This window comes from Necator americanus, chromosome I, assembly GCF_031761385.1.
Source record: "Necator americanus strain Aroian chromosome I, whole genome shotgun sequence".
NCBI classification, from domain to species: Eukaryota; Metazoa; Nematoda; class Chromadorea; order Rhabditida; family Ancylostomatidae; genus Necator; species Necator americanus.
The window spans coordinates 11428283-11447864 of NC_087371.1; the positions used below are offsets into that span (position 1 = coordinate 11428283).

The 19582-nt window shown below is 43.4% G+C and overlaps 1 protein-coding gene across 1 annotated transcript; it reads left to right on the top strand.

Moving 5' to 3' along the window:
• Nucleotides 1-5958: 5958 nt before the first annotated feature.
• On the top strand, nt 5959-18689 carry RB195_005173 (uncharacterized protein; the record flags this gene model as incomplete). The annotated part of the gene is made up of 17 exons (XM_064177512.1): nt 5959-6357; nt 8897-9163; nt 9229-9303; nt 11945-12006; nt 12069-12185; nt 12244-12340; nt 12396-12491; nt 12549-12635; nt 12700-12816; nt 12877-13011; nt 13072-13156; nt 13616-13718; nt 16216-16300; nt 17979-18112; nt 18182-18323; nt 18380-18478; nt 18678-18689. The coding sequence occupies 17 exons, from the start codon at nt 5959-5961 to the stop codon at nt 18687-18689; spliced, it is 2112 nt and encodes a 703-aa protein (XP_064034637.1).
• Between the last annotated feature and the right edge of the window lie 893 nt (nt 18690-19582).

The window sequence follows — 19582 nt, forward strand, 5'->3', positions numbered from 1 at the left end:
GAAGGAGATTTAACTATCAATATTTGGGACTTTCCTCCTGTGTTTTTGAATGGAGGGCTCCATCTGCCAAGTGAAACAAAACCTGTGATTCTAACGAGTAGTGGTGGAGGCTCGAACACGTTTCGCCAACGAACTACGAACTTCCACCTACGAAAATAGCTTGTGGAAACTACTTAAAATGATGATAAAAGCGTCTCTTTGTAGAACTTGTTCTTCTTTTTTGTTTTTTGCTTCATCTGAAGATTCCCTTGTTGCTTGTTAAGGCATATTTATTTGTTCCCATCACATCTGATTAGTCTTTGTTCCATAAAAGTAAGTCATAATAATCTATCTACAAAGCTGCCAAAAGTCTCTATCGTTCATCCCTATAATGTTCTATATGATTCAACAGCTTAAGAAAATGCTGAAAATGTAAGACTGAAAAAACTCATACTTAAGCTGTAGAGTAAGATATAATCGGAAAAATCAGAGATATAGAAATCAGAGAAGTTGATTGCGAAATAAAGGTCATATCAACATGGTGTTTAACTGTAAACAAAAAAAAAAACCGGTCTATCATGTCGGTTCGATGAAAGTTAGACCCGTTTCACTGTAGTCTCACACATACAAGCATCAACATTGGTATTACTAGTTAGTGGAGAGAGTTTGTAGAACACTGTAAAATAAATGCTGAACGAAAGGTGTTCAGAACTTTTGCATGTGATAACAAAGTTGTCCTGTTACTAAGAAAAGTAGATGTGGCTGATCCATGCTTACAGATGTAGGTTGTTATTTGAAAAAGTGCTGTCAACTGATGAAGATGTGCGCATGGATTCTTTTCATGTTTTTTTCATGTTGTTGTTCCATCTCGTCTCTACAATTTTTATAATTGGGGACAACATTTTAAAAACGTCGAAACCTAAATCTCTTCTCAAATGTCCATTCTGTAATAGTGGGGTGAGAGAGGATTTGTTCCATTGTTTTTTTGCATGTGGTGGAGAGAACAAAAATCAGTACTGAGCACCGATGCACTGAAGCTCTGAACCTACATGATTTGAATGAATTAAACTGCAGAACATTACTAAAGAAATATGTTGCTATCATGCATTCGTTGAATTATTTACCTACTAGACTTGTTAAATATGGTTAAAGTCAAGTTAAAATATAGTTGTTTCCAAAACAGTTCCTTCCCATTTTGCAAAATAAATAATTTATTTTTTCCTTTCTTTGAAATGTAGTAATTAATTACTGGTATAACTACAGCCATTATCATCATTTGCTGATGAAAGTGCCGACACCACTACTCCAAGTAGAGTTGAGTCAAATATAAGATGGCTGATGAATCGTGTTGTTCAAAAAATCACAAAATATGGCAAAGTTGTCTCGCAAATTCTTGAAGACGTCAAATTCTTAGGTTGGCAACTAATTTCTGTTATACTTTGCAACATTTCACTTGTAAACGGCCAAATAATTATTGCCAGTCTGAAGTGGCTACAGCCAGGCTTCAGGCTTTCTGTGGTGCTCCTTCGCTCCCTTTCACTGATCAATGAAAATTAATAGTAGTGGTATTTTCGGTAAAGTTAGAATTGAGAATTGTGTTTTTCTAACAACGCATTCTTTTTCCTTAAATAAGTTTAGGTGGAAAATTTCATAGCTTTCTTTTTAAACGCGTCCCGCGTCCTACATTTAGAGAATATTCAAAATTCAGTTTCAATCACCCCTTCGATACCTGTATAATATAGACATAATTTGAAAGCATTTCTCAAAGTATGGGTTTTCTTCGTGTTTCAACCTCTGTCCCCCCCCCCCCTCGCGGTTATCACAGAATGATGTTTTAACGTAAAATAACGTCAACAATATCATCGTACTGATAAAAATAAGGGGTTCCAAGTAAATTGTTGTCCTGTTAACCATTGTTCTACCCTGAGCTTGCGAAAAGGATCTCGCGTGAGGTTTTCTCACTTTCTGTAGCAGGAAGATGGCGTGTCAACTCATCGCACAATGTGCTATGAAGGAGCAAACTTTCCGTACAAAATATGGGCGAAATTCTAGTGACTTCGGCTGTTCATTGCTCCTGTTTTATGGCACACCTATTGGTGTTCTCAAATAAATAAGTAAATATATTAGGGGTAGCCGTAGGCGATCAATTATTTCAGTGCCAAGAGAAAAAAACGAATTCACTTACATTTAATTTTATCTTTAGCGATTTTGTAATCTCCATCGTTATTCGGGACCTTTTGCCATTTTGCTGGTAGTTTCAATCACCCCTTCGATACCTGTATAATATAGACATAATTTGAAAGCATCCTCTGTTCGTTTCATTTGAAAAAAAATATGATTCTTGAGAGCTCGTAATTCATCGATATTTTTGAAAATTTTTTTCCTTAGGGAACGTTTCACATGACCGATATAAATGAAATTCGGATGGTGCTAAGTTTGGAGAATATGGGGGATGTGGTAAAACTTCCCAGCCCAGCTGCCTTAGTTTTTCCTGGGTTAATGTTGCTGCGGCCTGGCATTATCGTCCTGCAGTAGATGCGGAACCCATATATCCCGCCTGCAAACCTTCCAAATTTCGTGAAGATATCCTTGCACTGTTGACCGATTACCCTGACGAGTGTTTGCCATTTCCTCGATACTCAGTTTGGGATCAGTTTCACTAGTGATTTTAAAGCGTCATTATCAAACTCATCAGGCCGTCCAGTTCGATCGCTATCAGACAAGTCAAAATCACCGCTGGAAAAGTTTCCAAACCAGCGTTGGCACTTATTGACATTCGATACGTCTCCATAAATATCAAAAATTTTCTTTGTTGCAACCGTGCATTAACACCCGAAAATGAAACAACACGCAATCACGCAAATGTTCTTTAGCGGGGCGATTGTACGCCTTTTTACAATGGTGTAATAAGAACGTTTGAATTTAATTGTCACAAAGTCAAGGTTGCAATGTTGCCATACAATACACGTCTTTATGCATTCACGCTCTGAACCATACTGAAGCAAATATTGCACACTAATAATAGTTGACTACTTATGGATAACCCTAGTATAGTAGAGCCAAAACGGCATGAATCACGGTGTAGTTGCGCATGCGGTTGTGCTCGAAGCGGTGCGGTGGAGCGCAGCGGTTAGGGCCGAGTGGGGACCACTGGTGCCATCGTTCATTGCTGCAGCTCGCGATGGTCCCACCTGCCAATAGCTTATTTTACCCGCAGAGTTCAGACCCGCGCGGCTCTGAACTCTGGGGGCAGCCTTACGCAACTGGACCGTGTTTCATATTGTTTTGACCCAACTAACTAACGAATGACGTGTTTTTTCTTAAAAAATAAAAGTTGTGATGAAGAGTTGCTAGTACTTGTTGGATGAGAAAGTTAAATTCACAGCCTCCTACGGAAGTGCTAGTTACCACTTTCTTGCACCGTAACGCAGAGAAACCTCGGATTGAATGCGACTATAAATTTCCACCTCAGCATGTGGACTTCGAATGACAGGGATTTTATCAAATCTTGGCTAAAAACGATAATATATCCCATGATTTCTATGTATTAGTTTCCATACCGGCCAGAAGTGGGCCGCAATCTCTCACTTCTCGTCAAGAACGGTTTCGGCCTTAAGTGGTTCCAATTACTTTTGCAGCAAAATCCATAGGGAGTGAGTGGTTCGATGCTGCCTGTCCTTCGTGCTCGAATATCACCAACATATAATCTCGTATAATCTCTAAATGGTCGTCTTCGATGGAATCGTGTCCCATTAAAACGCTTGATCCTATGCCCGATTCATATATGCGTATCTTTGGATACGTATTCTGTCTGGTCCCGAATACGGGTCATTTCTCTTAAAGGCATCACCCCACGAATCTGAGGTGGTGCAGATTTCAGGTGGAGTATTCGTATACGGGATGGGAAACTATGGAGAGGGGTGGGGGGGGGGGGGGGGGGTGATTCCGTCCATTTCTTCCTAATCGCCGTAAAAAAACGGCCCGGAAGATGCGGTGCCGCACAAGGCTGGCGCGCTCCAGTTGAACTCCCTGTAGAAAGTAGTGTGCCATTACGCCTGAAAACCGTATCTTCCGGGCCGTTTTTTACGACAGTTAGGAAGAAATGGACGGAATCACCCCCTTCTCCATAGTCTCCCATCCCGTATACGAATACTCCACCTGAAATCCGTACCACCTTAGATTCGTGGGATGATGCCTTTAAATCGGAGCTGCTTAAAACCGGCTAGATGGTGTGAGCCCCGACTAAGCTTTAAAAGACATCTCTCAAGGGCTCTGTGGGTAATAATTAGCTTCCTAGATGTGAGAGCAGTGTCCGCCCACGTATCCGCTGCCTAACAAAGTTCCAGAAGAACTGTCGAGTCAAACAAATGGTCACCTATGTTTTGGTCTGTCAGTTAGTCCGTAGCATTCCTAGCGGGTGCCGCCTTCTGCCTTCTCATATCTCTTTTCACTTCCTCCTTCAAGTCGTCCCCATACTCATGAAATATCCGAGCCATCTAGATGGAGAAGTATCCACGATTTGGGAGCCTTCAATTTGTATTCCTCCACCCTCGCAGAACACGTTCTTCATGAACTATATCTTCGTTCTATTTATTAGCAATCCTATTCTCTTCCGTGTTCGTTTAATTCCTCATCGTCTCTGTCTCAGTGAGACTTCTTGAAGAGAAAACGATGTCGTTCGCGAAACGAAGATATGAGACGAATGACCGAATGATGTGACCATCAATATTACGCCCCTTTTTTCTCAAAGTCAAGGAAGATTAGGTCAAGGGGTTGACAGTATTCCCTTGAAGCCTCGATGTCGCTCAACACGTTCTGAGTCCATGCAGCAAAAACCTTGAGGGAATCCAGCTCGTTTCTGAGGCTGGGTTTCATGAGGCATCTTTTACATGTCCATGAATATGATCTTCGTGATAGTTTGTATGAAACGTTCGGCAAGCGTATCGAACGGCCGATGTTCGAAGTATTTCAATACATTTTATTCTACGTTACAATATGAAGTACCCAACTAAGATAGCTGAAGTGCCGCGAAGTGTCAATGTCTGTCTATCGGAGCTTTGTGGAGCTTTATCTGTATCTTCTGCTATAGATTCAGAACTGTTACTGTTACAACACTACCTTCCCCTGAAAAATAATTGCTGATGAAGGAGCTTGCAGTCTTTTTGATAAAAATGTTACTCGACGACTAAAAAAAGTAGTTCAAACTTGATTTCATCTATGTATTCCCTTGATACCAGTAGAATCTAAAAACGTTGATTTTATTCGAGCACCATTCTTCTTTTCCAAATTAATGCAGAATGATGTTAATACAATTTGAAAAAGAATGAGTTATAGAATGTCGTTATATTATGCTATATAATAACAGGCTTATTCTGTCACGTTTGTGTGTGCTCGAATGGTGCACCGACTCCAATAACCGTTATCATGAGGTAGGACGGGTTCCATGGGACAGTACCGCACAAAAACTCGAAGTGAACGAAACGTATTGTATTGATCAGTGAAGGGGACGAAGCGTGCACCAGAAGTTTGATGTCCGGTGTTAGCTGGACGTTCAGACTGGTTATAAATAGAAGCGAGCGACTCACATCATATCGCATAAGCTGCTGGTTACTACTGGAGAAGGTGTGCGCACGTGTGTGTTTGCAAGGCGTTCTGACGCATCTGACGGAAGTGTGTTATAAAGAAGTAGCAATGGGCATAAATTGAGTACACTACTACGACTCGTTATAGCAAGTGGATGATTTTTAGTCGTCTCATGCATTTCTTCCCCAGATCTTTTGAACCTACTGCGTGGCGTCGGCGTGCCATTCTTACGCCAATAAAAGTAACAAGAAATAGAAGAGAGATAGATGAGAATTTTTGCGATTTTGGTGTAAACGACCGCTTTTGCAGCAAAAAATTGATAGTCGTCGGCTTAGATATCATCAGCTGAGTATATAAACCCCTGAGATGCATACAGAAATCATTTTTGTACTAGCAATGGTGAGAAAACTAAGCGAAGATGAAGTTACGCAGGAGCTGTCCACAAAGGAGACGAAGTTGAAGAACAAAAAGAAGATACTAGAGGAAGAGGAACCTAGAAGACTAAGCGAGGAAGAAACACAGGAGTTTGTCGCAAAAGAGCGAAAGGTGAAGGGCCAAAAGAAGACAGAGGGGAGAAAGGAAAGTAGAAGACTAAGCGAAGAAACAGCAGATGAGGCAGTCGAAAAGGAGCTGAAAACGAAGACCAAAAGGAAGAAAGAAAAGAGAAAGGATAGAAAATCCGTAGATACATTACGTGATATGACTTCGGTGGAGCAGGAAACCCAAGAGAAGGCAGATGAAAAAAAGAGAGAAAATACAAAAGAGCAGCTTTCAAAAGAGAGGATTCAAGATAAGGTAGTGAGAATACCCGCAATGATATCTCTGCATTTAGAATCTCTGAAATTAGTAATAGGCTTTTCCAAGGATGTCTAGAAGAATGGAAAAAGAAATGGGACAACCTCACTGCTATATATGGGAAGACTTTGAGGGAGCTGAGATTGTTGGAACCTAATTTTTGCAATGTGAAATTACTTTACTCCCTCAGCTCGCGCTTTTATCGCTGAGATCATGTATGCTACTCTTTTTCGTGATGTTGGCTTTTTTGTTGTCGTTCTTATAATCGCTGTCCCTCACAGGAACACGTTTTCTTTTTGTCCTACTTCTGGATGTTAAAGAGGTGAAAGTAGTCCAAGATTTTTAATTCCGAGCGAAATTTCAAAAGAAAAAGAATGTACAACGTCTTTCAAAAAGTGGGTAGTTAGAGACTTATTAGAGCTTTCATAGCTTCGACGTTTCTAGATGCAGGTACAACTCACTTCACTACACAGTAAAGGTTAAAACAGTAGAATACTCCACTGGCTATTGATAAGGTTCATTTATACATTCGCCAGTGTGCACCAATGAAATGACGCAACGACCGCACTGTAAAGATACGAGGGTTTTAAGGGATCAGTGCGCGCTCAAACATTCGGTTGCTAATGCATGTCAACGTTTTAATGGTTACGTCCCTGGCTGCCATTACAGTCCACTGTAGTTAAAGGCATCACTCCACGAATCTGAGATGATACGGATTTCAAGTGGAGTATTCGTGTACGGGATGGGAGACTATGGAGAGGGGGTGATTCCGTCCATTTCTTCTTAATTGCCGTAAAAAACGGCCCAGAAGATACGGCTTCGGGCGTTCTGGCGCACTATTTTCTACAAGAAGTGCGACTGGAGCGCGCCAGCCTTGTGCGGCGCCGTATCTTCCGGGCCGTTTTTTTAGGGCAATTAGGAAGAAATGAACGGAATCACCCTCCTCTCTATAGTCTCCCATCCCGTATACGAATACTCCACCTGAAATCTGCACCACTTCAGATTCGTGGGGTGATGTCTTTAACGGGGACTACTTCATTTCTTATAAGTATCACTGTTTGTAGGCTAGTGCTGGGAGTCGTTACGATCACCCTGCATACAGTCAGCACTCATCAAAACTGAAATCCTGATCGCTAACAGCGTGGGCGCGTAGGCACGCGGCGGAGCGTAGCAGTTGGGATTGATAGGTCCTTGCTTCGAGCATCACTCGTGTATGAGTGAACTGAGCGATGCTCCCACCTCGATCCCAACCACTAGTTCTATAGCGACGTTCCGAGCGCAACTGCTTACGTAATTGCAACCACTTTCAGGCCGTGCTGATTGTTCTATTCTGTCGTGATTAGAACCCTGCAATGTTCCTAGTACCTTATCAGGAAAACTTAGTGATAAGTTAGTTGGGAGGGGGCCGGGCGTGCCCTCTTTGGCTTGTACTTGGGCGCGCAAAAAAACGTCCCTAGAGCACAAAGATTGTTCGTTTCGCTGCTAGCCATAAGTGGTCGTTAATGGGAACGTGCTACGAATCTGACCTGGCGAGGATTTCCGATGAGAAGCTTCAATATCAGATCGCAGGTTGCGAAAAACCAGGTGGTTCCGCTCATCTCTCCGTAGTCGCTGTAAAAACGGCCTAGAAACTGCCGTTTTTTTTTTACGACGACTTGAATTGCAGCGCGCCACATTTGTGCACGCGCTTCATCAACGAGCGAGCCTTCGAGGATTAAAGGTCTCCTCATCAGCCTATTCAAGTCAAACGAAGGAATAGACTGGTGAAGGGAACGGAACTTGTACATAGAGGCACGTTCCAACGCACCTCGTATGAACTAAAGTTATTCCCATGCCGTTTCTTACGACGATCACGAAGGATGAGGGAAACCACGTGATTTTTCGCAATCTACGACCCCGTATAGAAGCTTTCTGTGAGAAATCCAAAACACGTCAGATTCATGGTGTGCTGTCTTTAAAGGCAGCATACCACGAATCTGAGGTGGTGCGGATTTCAGGTGGAGTATTCGTATACGGGATGGGAGACTATGGAGAGGGGTGTGATTCCGTCCATTTCTTCCTAACTGCCGTAAAAACGGACCCGGAAGATGCGGCGCATGCACAAAGTTGGCGCGCTCCAATCAAACATGTAGAGAATAGTGCGCCGGAACGCTTGAAGCCGTATCTTCCGGGCCGTTTTCGACGGCAATTAGCGAGAAATGGACCGAATCACCCTCCTCCCCATAATATACAACCTCGCATACGAATACTCCACCGGAAATCCGTACCACTCCAGATTCGTGGGTGATGCCTTTAAATCTATCCCATTTGCAAAGCGGCTGCTGGTGATAACTTATAATCCAAAGAGGGATTTGACGAATGACTCGAAGAACCTCATAGGCAGCATTCTTGCGAACTTGTCAAGAAAACCAAACTAATGAATATCCTTGATTTGTAAATTTAGTCAGGGAAGTATGCAAAGATGCACTGATTAAGTCCTCAGATGCACTGATTGATTGAGTTTAGTTCTGATCCTATGGATAAACCATTACATTTTCAGAATAAAGAACTATATGAAGCAAATGAAGCACCCGGGACGACCAGAGATGATGAGACGGAAGCGGGAACATGCGTCGCGGATCAAAACATAGTTCATGATTACCTATCAAATGCACCTGAACATATGTATAAGGAAAGCAATGCGGAATGGTTGGGAAAAGATATAAAAAGCCGCGAATCTGGAATTCAAATCAAACGGAGCAGTAGCAAACGCAGCCATTTGCTAAAATTTAAGCAAAAATTGAAAAGTATTGTATCTCTTCGAAAGGTACCATCGTCTTCAACTCGTGGTACTGGTTCCTGCGTAACCTGTTGTAATACTGCTTTCTTCAGCAAAATCGATCAGATTCAATTAGAGGAATATGCAGAAAACGAGTTCAATCAGAAAACAATATCCTACCTCCAAGTGTGGGTTCACTGTAATTCTACAACTTTGGAATGTTTGTTCTTCACCTCTCCTCAGGAAGGTATCAGTAATAATTGCTGCGCTGAGTATCTTACGGGACATCTTTGTAAAGAACGCATTGGGTGAGAAATAAACGAAAAATCTTTACCTTGAAGGCATTTGTGAAGTGAAATGAATTGCCCAGGCGAGGCGTCCGAATGGATTTTCGACGAATCGCAGGCGGGGGCGGGGCGCAAGGATGGGGCGTTGCAATAGAGGAAGTCGTAAGGAACCGCGTTTTGAAGCCGTCTGTTTACACTGATGCAGGGAGGCATGAGCGAGATCCCATCCGTTTTTCCAGTCTACGCCTCCGTATAGAATTCTACGTTAGATTCGTGGAGTGATGCCTTTAACGCCAGCGAGTGTCACAAAATTGTCGATATTGACGGTAATATTATAGAGCTCGGTGGGTAGATTACGAGTATGAGCGTGTTCACGCTCAGTCCACCCAGTCGTCCTGAAAAATGGCGCGGGGAACTTCTACAACACCCTATACTCTTCTTCCGCACGGCGTCTGTGAGCTATTTTCAATGTAATTTCTCAGGACGATTGGGAGGAATTGACCGTGAACAAACACTGGTGAACGCTCATACTCGTAACCCACACCACGAGTTTTATATTGTCCATGAGAGATCGTCAATTTCCTGATACGGTGTCTCTAGAAGAAGTGTCTGCCCCACTAACAAAATGTTTCTGAAGTTCCACCGGTAAGAAATATCCCTAACTAGTGAACTACCGCTGCGACAGGAAAAGAGATGCCGAATGTTGTCTTCATCGTTGCTTCGACCCTACTATATTTTACTGTTTCCTCACCACCATCATCGGAGCTCCGGAGACCATGAGGAACGCCTATGCCTACGTTTAGGAAAGTTTCTTTTGTCGTCCTAGAGAGAAGTGATTGCTTACGGAAACTACAGTTCCAATGGTTACAGGTGTCAGTTCCTCTAGGGTTTTCCTCTGATCTCCGATGAAAAAGAACTCTGAATTCTTTCGCTGAATTCTAAAAAAGTGATGTTTCACTCTTCCAGTGGACCGCACGATGACCTCGATCCAATTTCCATTCTTCTTCACTGTCGCTAATGTTTCTGTAATTTTAAGTGAGCGTCACCCTGGAAGCGGCACTCAACTCACGGAACACGCAACAGTAACCTTAGTGTAGCCGTCACTCTGTCGAGAGACTCGCGTTGAACTCGTGCTCGGCGTCCACGATTCCTGGTGCCAGAGCAGCACCACAGGTGCAGGACGTCAACGAGGTAGGGTCCTCCTCGTACGTTCTATGAGTACGCTCTTATGAACTCAGCCGCGAGATTGCTCCGCCTCCAGTGTCGGAGCGCTCCGACCCTAAAAGGGACGTTCATTCATTAATTTTTATCATTTTCATTTTCATCATTCACATTCGGTCAGAATCATAAAGAAGAATCCATAGTGATAAAGAGGTGGATGCAGAGCTGGATGTTCTTCGTTTGCTTCACCGTGCCCTTTTCTGCAATCTAAGTTGTAAATTTCCTGACCAGTCCTATTATCGAGGACCATTTTGCATTAACAACGACTCGGCGGGAATCATAGGTTTTTCGTGAACATCGTCTTCCCAATGTTCAGCTTCAAGCGCATAATCCCACTTGCAATTCGGCACACATTCGTGCCGCTTTTATGATGTTTTGTTGTCTTAAAAATAATGTTATCAGCAGAACGAATATGATGGCATGATCCAGTTGGCCACTTCTGTCTCAACTAATTTGAGAACTTTTTTCAAGTTGAAGAAAATGAGTTGGCGAGCTCTTGTACTGCTTATTCTCGGACAGTATATGTGGACGGGTCAAAACGACATGAAGCCCGCTGCGTACGTACCGTTTGCGTACGCGCTCGAAACGGCCCGGTGGAGGCAGCAGTTGGAACCGAGGTGGGATCATCGCAAACTGCAACGATGAGTAGTCCCAGCAAGGGTTCCAGTACGCTCCTAACCGCTACGCTTCACCGCACGAGGAAAGCCAAGTCGCACTTCGACGCCCAGAGTCAGATCCATGCCACTATGAGGCGGCAAACCGTTGTGGAAGTATTATGTTTACGCAGTCGCATTATAATAATACGGCTGGGGAATTTTCCCTTCACCAACGCCGTCGCCAAAAGAGTTGAAGCCGGTGTTGAATTGCGTAAGCAGCCGTACTCGAAGCGGTGCAGTGGAGCTGGCGGTTTGAATGGAAGTGGAACCGTTGCTAGCTTCATTCGGACTGTGGCAAAGGCCCCCCTTCGATCCCAATCGCGCAGCCACCATCGCAGCCGCTTGCGTAAGCGCACCGATCTTTAGGTGGTTCTAACCCGATTATATCAGACTCAACACGTGTACATTCAAAAACCTGCGGTAGCCAAGTACGTAGAAGCCTTGTTTTGCTGGGATAAATACATGTCTCACCTAACTACGTCTTGCATCGTCAAGAGTAGCGCTTCATTAAAAAAGTTTATTACTGTTCCTGATCCTTGTGAAAGGTATAGTTTAAAAAAGACCATACACGTATTTTGGAAATCCAAACTTCAGTTAAGAATAGCTCCGAATCGCTTTTTGTAAACACTTTTTCGTCTTTCACGAGCTATATATTGGGAATACAGGCAACCAAAGAATTGGAAGATCAAGTATGTTATCACGGCTTCCGTCCACGAAAAGATGTCGCGTCAGTTGTGTTAGCTATACCCAAGACATTTTGGAACCGTTGGTAATTTCTCCTCCATTTAGTAATCTACTTAACGAGCCAGGAGATTTCGTAGTTCGTGCCACAGATTCACGACGTGAACCGGAAATTGTAGTATCTGTTCTTAACGAAAATAGAAAGATGATCAACTTAACTCTTAGGTGGGATTTTGGATAATTTGTTCCGAATGTTTTAGGGTTCCAGTGGGTATAGTTTCAGAAACGAATCCAACATGTGGGAACTTGGGAAGTTTGAAAATTCTAGTAGGAGCACCCTACAATTCAAGAGGATACAAGATCTTCTAAATTACTACAAAGTAGATTTATACTGCTTTGAAGGGCGGACTAAGGGCAGTGACTTCAGCCATTTAGAAGCATTCTCTGCCTGGAAATGCAAAATTGCGGCATGCGAAAGCGAGACCGTCATGGATAATAAAACATGAAAGTGTGGTGTTCGATCGCACGAAGGTTAGTACTATCATAAAACACCTTGATATTCAAAAAAAGAATGATTATTTAGTCTAGGACCTTATCGGCACTGGCAATTTTTCCTATGTCTTCAAAGGAATTTATTTTAGAACTCATGAAGAAAAAATAACTGTTGCCATCAAGGTAGCCGAAATAGCCGTCATTATTAAAGCATTTCAAGTTTCCTTCGATATCGTTCATTTTTTAGGTGAGTCATGGAGGACTTGGATCAACTAGGGATTCCACGGAAGAAAAGGAAGCAAGAGGTTCGATGCTTGCCGAGGCAGAAATGATGAGCTATTATGCGCACCGCCACATCGTTGAGGTTTTAATCTCCTTTCTTGAAGACAAAACAAATAATAAAGTCCTCAATTCTCAACTTCAGCTATATGGAGTAGCATGCGCCCACCCCCCAGTACTAGTTGTCATGGAATATTGTCCAGGTGGTAATTTGCAAACGCATCTTATAACACAGAAAGACGAGATAGAAGTCGGTGAACGTATTGTTTATGCCCTAGAGGTGGTGTTTTATTTTTATTCATACACTCTGTAGTGTCAATGCTGATAATCCTGTTGGCAGGCTGCTCGAGGGATGAGATTTTTGCACCGGAAGAACTGCATTCATCGGGATTTGGCAGCGCGAAATTGTCTGATTTCATCGAAAGGTTGGACCGTTATCCTTTTATCTTCTCATAATATAATTTTTTGCGTGAAAATTCACAAGACGGATAGTTGTGTGGCATGATCTAGTTTCTGTTCTTGTCTGAAAATAGAGAGAGGCCGTCCTGATTAATAACAAACCTTTCATACTTTTGCGACATAGACGGCAACGATTTGGGGGTAGGAAAGGGTCTTGGGCGACTGGTATGAAATGCCTTCGGGAAGGAAGAGCTATAGTCAGGTTAAGGCGACATGAAGCTCGGTGCAACTGCGTAAACGGCTGCACTCGAAGCGGTGCGGTGGAGCGTAGAGGTTAGGATCGAGGTTCCTAGCTCCAGTGAACGGTCGCAAATCAATCCTAAACAAGTACGCGCCGTTTTGAGAGTAGTCGCTTAAGCAATTGTACCGAGCATCAAGTCGTTTTAACCCGACTATAGCAGCACTAACAAAATTGAATGTCGCAGGTAGGATCAAAATCTCCGACTTCGGTTTGTCAAAAACGGCTGATCAGCTAGAAAAGATGGATGGTATTGTTCTTGATGAGCCTGCTCCACAAATACCTCTCCGGTAAGTCCAACGAGAACAAGTAATCGATCATTAGAATCACATTATCAAATCTTCACGGCAATTCTGCTCCCTAAAGTTTTCATTAACTCGGACAAGTCTAGCTGACGAGAGAAGAAGCAATCTCGTGGAATTTTTTGAAACCGGGAAATTATTCCCCAGGATGGGTCGTTGTATTATAATAATTTTGAATGGCGGGGACAAAAATTAGTATTTTCCGTTTCCACTTGCGTAAGGTAGTACAATTATTGTACAGTAGCAGTGCAGAAAGCGAAGTTCCTGTCTTGATCGCAGCCGCTAACTCCACCATGTTACGTCCAGCGCAACCGCTTACGCAGCTGTACCAACTTCAGCTCAGCACCATCTTAAGACACACTTTGTACCAGAACTAGATTGAGACAAAGCCGAGCTGGTACTTGAGGTGAGAGTATACCATAAAAACTGTTATGAATATCAGATTATGATACAAGATTTATCCGTCTTGTATATCGCGATGAAGTGTGTTGAGGCAAAATTAAAGCACTTCCATCAACATATAAGGATCAATGAACTCAGAAACGCTCAAAGTCTAGCAAAATATAGCCCTAGCTAATTTTTTGTGGTTATGTCAATGTTGTTGCGTTGGATGATGTGATTAGATCACCTTGATCGCCTTGATCATCTTGACTCCAGTTGTTGGTCGATGTGCTAGTCATTCTTCCACTACTCCCGGTCGCGTGCGAGAGTCGCCCAGTGGTTCCGTGTGGGTCACAAAGAACAGCATCACAAAATTTTCTTTTATGACTTTCTGAAGAAATCTGACCATCAGTCTGTGCTCTTCCTGTAGTGCGTCTAATGTCGCTCCCGTAGTCCGTCGTTTGGAACCCAGCCGGTCACTGCTCTTGTTCAACCGTTGTTGCGGGAATACATCACGTGTCCAGCCCACCTTATGTTGGTTCCCTTGGCGAATACGTCTCTAGCTTTCGATCGCTGACGTAGGACAGAACTTCGAATTCGGTCCTTCACTTGCTTGAAACAAAATACTCACTCAAATACTTGCGAAGAGCCCAGGTTTTTGAAGCATAGCTCAAAGCGGGAAGTAGGGTGTTGTTGAAAAGGTGAGCAAAGAACTGGGTGTTTCTGGTCTTGTTCCCCCTCGATATTCCTATACGTTTCACAAACAGCTCGTTTTCTCCTGGCCAGGTAGAAGGTCAGGTAGTTTTTCGTGTTTATTTCCCGACCCAGATATGGCACGTTTGGACATGTTCGTACCGCTGAGCGTAAATGGGGCATCTGAGACCGTTTCTGATGAACATCGCCTTTTGCAGATTCAGCTAGAGACTGATGCTTCCACATGCTTCGTCGGATTTGGCCAGCATCATTCGTTATTTTCGTTCTGATGCTATATGTTATCAGTAAAGCGCAGATGGTGTAGCCACGGACCAGCAAACTTCACTGCAAAGTTATCCTATTCCAATCTTCGCGTTGTTGAGAATGGCAGTGAAAGTTCTGGATGAGATTGTCCCAATGTGTCGAATCCCTCTCTTCACGTCGATTGTGACATTATTGCAGAATGGAAAAATTGTAGTCGTGAAGTTCAATATATCTCACGGAGTATATTCATGTATGGACGTTCTTGTGGGGCAAACTTCGGCGTGGAAATCACCAACAATGACCTTATAGAAAGTACAGTCTTCTCTGTAGAACTTCTATAATTCAATCTAGAAAGCTTCGACTCCTACCTTTTCATCGTAGCATGATTTTGGAGCGTAAAAATAAGGCAAAATTGGACTATCGGCAAAGATAATCCCAGCTGACCTGGACCACATCTTCTCGTCCGCTTCGGGTCATTCGTTTTTCGAAAGAATCAATGTTCTTTGCCATAGTCTACACGACTATGGCAAAGAACACCAACTCCACCAACTCCTCTACTATTAAATGTTCCTAGGAACAGAACTTCTCCAGTTCCATATTCGGCGTTCAGAGGGTGGCGTGTTCTCGTCTCAGTTTGTCCGATGACGTAGCGTGGTTAATCTTCGTGGCTTGCATCATCAGGTCATCGATGGTCTCTTCGATGCAAGCGTACACACGTTGAATGCACAGATCATCAGTGCCTCAGTCGTTCTCCATTTCGATAATCTAGAACTCTTGCAACTTCGTCTTTTCTGGTTCTATCGTACAAGGCTTTCCTCCAGAGTCGAGGGACTGTTGCTCAATACTATGTCTTAATTTCAAAACCCATGGGTAAGTTTCAAGTCTCAAGTCCCACGGGTATGTGTTGAAATTTTACGTCCTTCCGGAGTGGACAAACACACCTTGTATGTTGGAAGCGACTCCAAACCGCCTCTTTTGCCCCTCCTAGTCATAGTCATATCAGGTGATTACACATTTGAATATCTATCAGCAATAACACAATTCTTTTCCTTTTGCTTGTTATAACAGACTACTTGATATGGTTAGTTCGTATATAAAGATAAAGTATGAACTATAGCACACAATAGGCTAAATGTTTCCCACGCAGGTGGATGGCCCCGGAGTCGTTGCGTCGGCCAATGAAATTTAGCAAAAAGTCAGACGTTTGGTCATTTGGCATGTTGTTGTACGAGGTAAGCTTTAATATACTATGAAATTAGAGGCTCAATCTGTGTATCCGTCTGTACCCCGTCCTTACTACATGCAGCGCAGTATCATTCGATGACGGAATACACACCCTGCCATTATGCTTTTTGTGTCATCAAACATAAAGCTATGAACGTCTTCCAATCTGAAATGAGAAAAAATATGAAAAATATGACTTATGGAGCCATGACTATAGTCGGGTGAAAACGACATCAAGCACCGCGCAGTTGCTCAAAGGCATCACTCCACGAATCTGGGGTGACACGGATTTCAGGTGGAGTATTCTTATAGGGGGTAGTAGATTATGAAGAGGAGGGTGATTCCATCCATTTCTTCCTAATTGCCGTAAAAAACGGCCTAGAAGATGAGGCGCCGCACAAAGCTGGCGCGCTCCAGTCGAACTCCTTGTTGAAAATAGTGCGCCAGAACGCCTGAAGCCGTATCTTACGGGCCGTTTTTTACGGCAATTAGGAAGAAATGGATGGAATCGCCTTCCTTTCCATAATCTACTATCTCTTATAAGAATACTCCACCTGAAATCTGCACCACCTCAGATTCGTGGGGTGATGCCTTTAAGCGAGTGCGCTCGAAGAGGTGCGGTAGAGCGCAGCGGTTGGGATCGAGTGAGGCCCATGCTAGCGCTCTCATTGCTGCAGTTCGAAATGGTTCCAGTTCGACTCCACCGCGTTGCTTGGAGCGCAGCCGTTTACGCAACTGCAACGCGCTTCATGTCGTTTCGACCCGACTATAACTATGTGAGTACTTACAGTTGTTGGTTCATCGCAATCAGTTTTGAGATGAGGCAAAAAGTGGAATCCCATGACTTGTCGACATATGGCTAGACGGGCATAATATCGTCAGAAGGTTGTAGTGGCGTGAAAGAGTGGAACAAGATTGCAGCTTAGGGAAACATGCTTTGAAATACCACATAACTGTCGAAGGTGTCACCCCATAATAGTTGATAGGAAGAACTGATCATAGGACTTAACGTTAACGCGTTGCTGACTGCTCCTTGATTAAAAGCATCACCCCACGAATTTGGGGTGGTAGGGATTTCCATTAGCTAATGACTATGTGGTGTCGTAGATTGCAGAAACAGGTGAACGGGTGGGATAACGCCCATTTCTTCCTAGTCACCGTAAAAAAAACGGCCGGGAAAGTGCGGCGTGTGCACAAGTGTGGCGCGCCCCAGTAGAACTCATTGGGCGTTCCGGGACGCTATTTTCCACAACGAGTTCTACTGGAGCGCCCCACACTTGTGCACGCGCCGCACTTTCCCAGCCGTTTTTTTTTACGGTGACTAGGAAGAAATGGGCGTTATCCCACCCGTTTCTGGAATCTACGACACCATATAGTCATTAGCCATCGCAAATCCATACCACCTCAGATTGGTGGGGTGCCTTTAGGTAGGTAGGTAGGTGCCTTCTCACTGCCTTCTTCATAATCCAAACGTAGTAATAAAAGCGAACCCTTAGGCAAGAAGCCCGCTTCTACCATTTTTCCACTTATCTGATTCGAGAAATATGAACGGGACTCATCCTCAGTACCTACATGGCCATGAGCTTTGACATAGTTTATGGCCTCTTCTCTCTCATTCTGACTTGAATGGTTCTCTGGTTAGCGAAGAGATTTTTGCCCCGTTTGGAGCGCTCCTTTGCATTCCAGATCTTTAATCAAGGTGAAAAACCATGGAAGGACGAACCAGCAAAAAAGATTGCAACAATGATTCGACGTTGTAAAATGCCTGTTTTTCCTCAACATGTGCCGCGAGAAATCCCATGTATTGCAGCCGAAATATGGTAAAACATTTTAGAATATTTTTGTTCAGTCCACTAAGTAGAACAAATCCATGACTGTTATGCGCTTAGGGTGCAAAATCCAGATTATCGGCCAACAATGAAGGATATCAACCATTCACTTGATGCTCTTTCTAAGAAATACGCACCACCTGAGGCAAAAAATTTCTCTCTTAATAAACTTCCTGGGGTATTTCGTGCGGATTACGCAGGGGTACGTTTTTAGAAGAAAACTCAGGGTATCTGTGTTACAATTCTCTGTAATTTCAGTTGGAAGAGAAGATAGCCAATTTACTTCCGTCTTCTCCAGTTACTGCACTCATTACAGAAAGCATTGGTTCAGTACGCCAACGACATAGAAGAACTGCTGTACGTTTCCATTGGTGTCGTTTTATGATGAGTTTTGTCAAGCAGGTGGTGGTCACGCTAATTGTGCAGTTCAAAATGATCTCTAAAGTACTTAGGCATCGATTGGAAGTGCTACTTTTTTGTGCGCACGTATATCACCACTCTAAATCAATGCCGCGAAAACAGCCGCCGACTCATTCCGAAATAATGTAAATTCCAGAAAATTGCATGAATTATGTCATTCACAACTCATCTTCATTACGACAGTCACATTGATGTCATGAGCCAATATGAAACAAGAAATCTGTACAGAACCTTCTTTTTGCTATCATATGGATAAACGAACAATTAATTAAATTAGTTCCGAATAAAATGTGTGGATTGCTGGTTTTTCTTTTTCGAATAATGATACGAACCACATTTTTGTCGATGATGAAACATATCATCAACATGTGACACAGTACACAATTTTAAGCACCTTTCAAAGGATTAGAAGAGAGCTGTGGTCGGGTCAAAACGAAATGAAGCTCGGTGCATTGCTTATAATCGGGTCGAAACGACAGGAAGCCCGGACAGTTGCGTAAGCGGCTGCGCTCGAAGCAGTGCGGTGGAAACAGCGGTTGATATCGAGGTGGGACCATGGCGAACTGCAGAGATGGGTGGCGGTAGCGAGGATCCTTACACGATACGCAACCGCTACGGTCCACCGCGCCGCTTCAAGCGCAGCCGCTTACGCAACAGTCCGCTTCATTTCATTTCGGCGCAACCATAAATGGCTGCGCTCGAAACGGAGCGGTTGGGATCGAGGTGAGACCATCGCAAACTGCAACGGTAACTGCCACTAGCAAGGGTCCTCTCCCGATCTTACGTTACGTAGCATCGCACCCGCTCCGAGCGCAGCAGCATACACAATTGCACCGAGTTTCATGTCGTTTTTACACTGCTATAGAAACTATTTACAGAAACCCCATTTCACCAGTCAGTTTCGCAAATTATCATGTGTAATTGAGCGCATTTTGATATACTGTTTTGTTGAAATAGTAACCATTATTTATTCACACAACTGATAAGATGAGAAGTTTGATTACGTATAACTCCATTCTTCCCAAGAATAAATGTAGTGAC